Here is a 2,500-nt window from a genome sequence, read left to right on the forward strand (position 1 = left end):
ACTGGCATGAGCAGTGTCGCCATGGCACCAGCAGGCATCAAGGGGCACCAGGAGAATCAGCATCAGCACCCGCATCCTCCACCTCACACACACACACACACGCACACACACACGCACACGCACACGCACACGCACACGCACACACACACACACACACACACACAATCACACACAGAATCTACATTCCTACACAAGCAGATTCTTTCAGTGGACTTTTGCACACTGGAATGATTGAAAAAAAGTCGTAGCATCTGCATAAGACATCAACCAGTGATGAGGAGAAAAGCCCAAAGCCCAAATCGTCTCCTTTAACTCTAAATAATCACATTCCTTAGGATTCACTCAGCTTCATGTTTTCAAAAGCATATGCACACATGTATGTATACCAAAGATTCTAGAACAGAGTGTGTGTTCTGTTCTAGAATCTTTGATGTATACTGTTGCAGAACTTCCAGAAACAAGCCACAAAATATGTGGTTTCAATTCCCAGCCTTTCGCCATCATGCCCAAGAGCAAGGCACTTAACCCACGAGCTGCTTTGGGTAGACAGGCCCCTGCAGTTGGTGTCTGTAATCCATCTCTTTGAGTAAAGGCATCAGCTAAATACATACACATCAATACAAATCAACTCTTTGGTTAGGCTACAACTTACTGCAATGCAGTGTAGTTCTGTGTGATCAAACAATAATACTGTATTTGAAATAGCTGTGTGATGGTGACCTGCTTATTGTGCATTTATGTGCTTTTAATTTGCAATTTCTTTGTAGTTATGTTATGTTAGTTAAAATACTTGGATTTTGATTGGTCCCTCGTGCTTTTATTTATCATCTGGTATATCTTGTATTCTTTGTTGTCAGATTATGTACTGTTTACCGATTTTGTCATTTCCCTATTATTTGGATGTCCTGTAAACAGCTACTGCCAATTCAACCAAAATGACACAAAAAATAACACTAGTGATTGTGTGTCAACCTGATCTGACATTATCAATTCATATTACACTCGCATGTTTTATTGCTTTAGCACTTGCTTTTTGTGAATAAATAAAGTGAGCCTTGAGCAAAGGCCATGTAAAGATAATAACACAGAACGGAGAAGGATAAAAACGTATGATTTCTTAAACAGGACAAAATGTCTTTCAGTGGAGGGCGAGCGCCTCAGTTCTTCAGTATCCAGTCCACAACGTCGCTTGTCTTTGTAGTCTCTTCAATTCGCATTCACACCTTGCAGTCTTTTGAAATGGCGGCGTGCTAAATTATGCTAATGCCTAGCCTTCAGATGGAGTGGGACAGGATATTGAAAGAGCTGTTTGTGCCAACATTCTCATTGTCACTGAGGCAACGTGTGGTTTGTCATCGTTCACATTTCAATGAAATGTCTTTGTCAGAGAAAACAGCACAAAACAAAACACACACACACTCACACACACACACACACACACACACACACACACACACACACACACATACACACACATACACACACACAACACACCAACACACCAACACACATCTTATGCAACCAGCGCAGTGCAGTGGGTTGGCGATGCTGACCGCTATACTTTGGTGGTGGCGGTGTATATGGGCTGAGACTGGACCACCCTCCTGCGGTAGCAGACCCTCATGTCCTCCCGCACGCCGTTGCTGGCCAGCATGTACAGCACGGGGTCCACCACGCAGTTCAGGCTGGACAACGCCAACGTCCCCGCGAAGGTGAAGTGCAGCCGGCCCTCGAACTCGCAGTTGCTCGCGCGGTCCATGACGTAGAAGGCGATGGAGCGTGTGGCCAGCAGCAGGTGGTACGGGAAGAAGCACACGCAGAAGATGGAGATGACCGCCACGGCCAGCCGCTTGACCTTCTGCTTGCCGCGCTCGTCCAGGCCCGTGCTGTTGCGCACCTCGGTCCAGATGCGCGCGTAGCACACCACGAAGACCACGAAGGGGATGGCGAAGCCGAGGACCACGCGCAGCAGGTTGAAGAGGGCGATGCGGTCGTTGATGGGGTAGGTCTCGTAGCACTGGCGCGTCGCGTTGTCGTACACCTCCTCCTTGTCCAGGTTGAGCACGGCGGCATGCAGCGCGGCGATGACCACGAAGACCACCGTGCACGCGCCCCAGGCGTAGTGCGAGCGCCGCAGCACCTTGGCCTGGAACGGGAAGCTGATGGTCAGGCAGCGGTCCAGCGAGATGCAGCACAGCAGGTAGATGCTGATGTACATGTTGGAGTAGTAGACGAAGCCGGCCAGGTCGCACGTCCAGGTGGGCAGGCTCCAGTGGTGGTTGCTGTGGTAGTAGAAGATCCACAGCGGTATCGTGACGATGAAGAGGAGGTCCGACACCGACAGGTGCACCAGGTAGATGCCGAGGACGTTCTTGCGGCGGATCTGCTGGACGATGGGGGCGAAGACGATCAGGTTGAAGACCAGGCCGAAGATAAACGCCACGATGTAGATTCCCATCAGCAGGTCGCTGAGCCAGGTCGTGTCGTTGATGTCCACACA

General features: G+C 49.6%; 1 protein-coding gene across 1 annotated transcript in view; it reads right to left on the minus strand.

Moving 5' to 3' along the window:
• Positions 1 to 1,426: 1,426 nt before the first annotated feature.
• gpr184 (G protein-coupled receptor 184) overlaps positions 1,427 to 2,500 on the minus strand; it is a 12,823-nt gene continuing 11,749 nt past the window's right edge. Inside the window, exon 2 of the mRNA XM_062552988.1 lies at positions 1,427 to 2,500. This exon is cut by the window's right edge and continues 65 nt beyond it. Coding sequence (XP_062408972.1) covers positions 1,556 to 2,500 — 945 coding nt within the window. The 3' untranslated portion in view covers positions 1,427 to 1,555.

Source organism: Sardina pilchardus, chromosome 13 (genome assembly GCF_963854185.1).
Source record: "Sardina pilchardus chromosome 13, fSarPil1.1, whole genome shotgun sequence".
Classification (NCBI taxonomy): Eukaryota; Metazoa; Chordata; class Actinopteri; order Clupeiformes; family Clupeidae; genus Sardina; species Sardina pilchardus.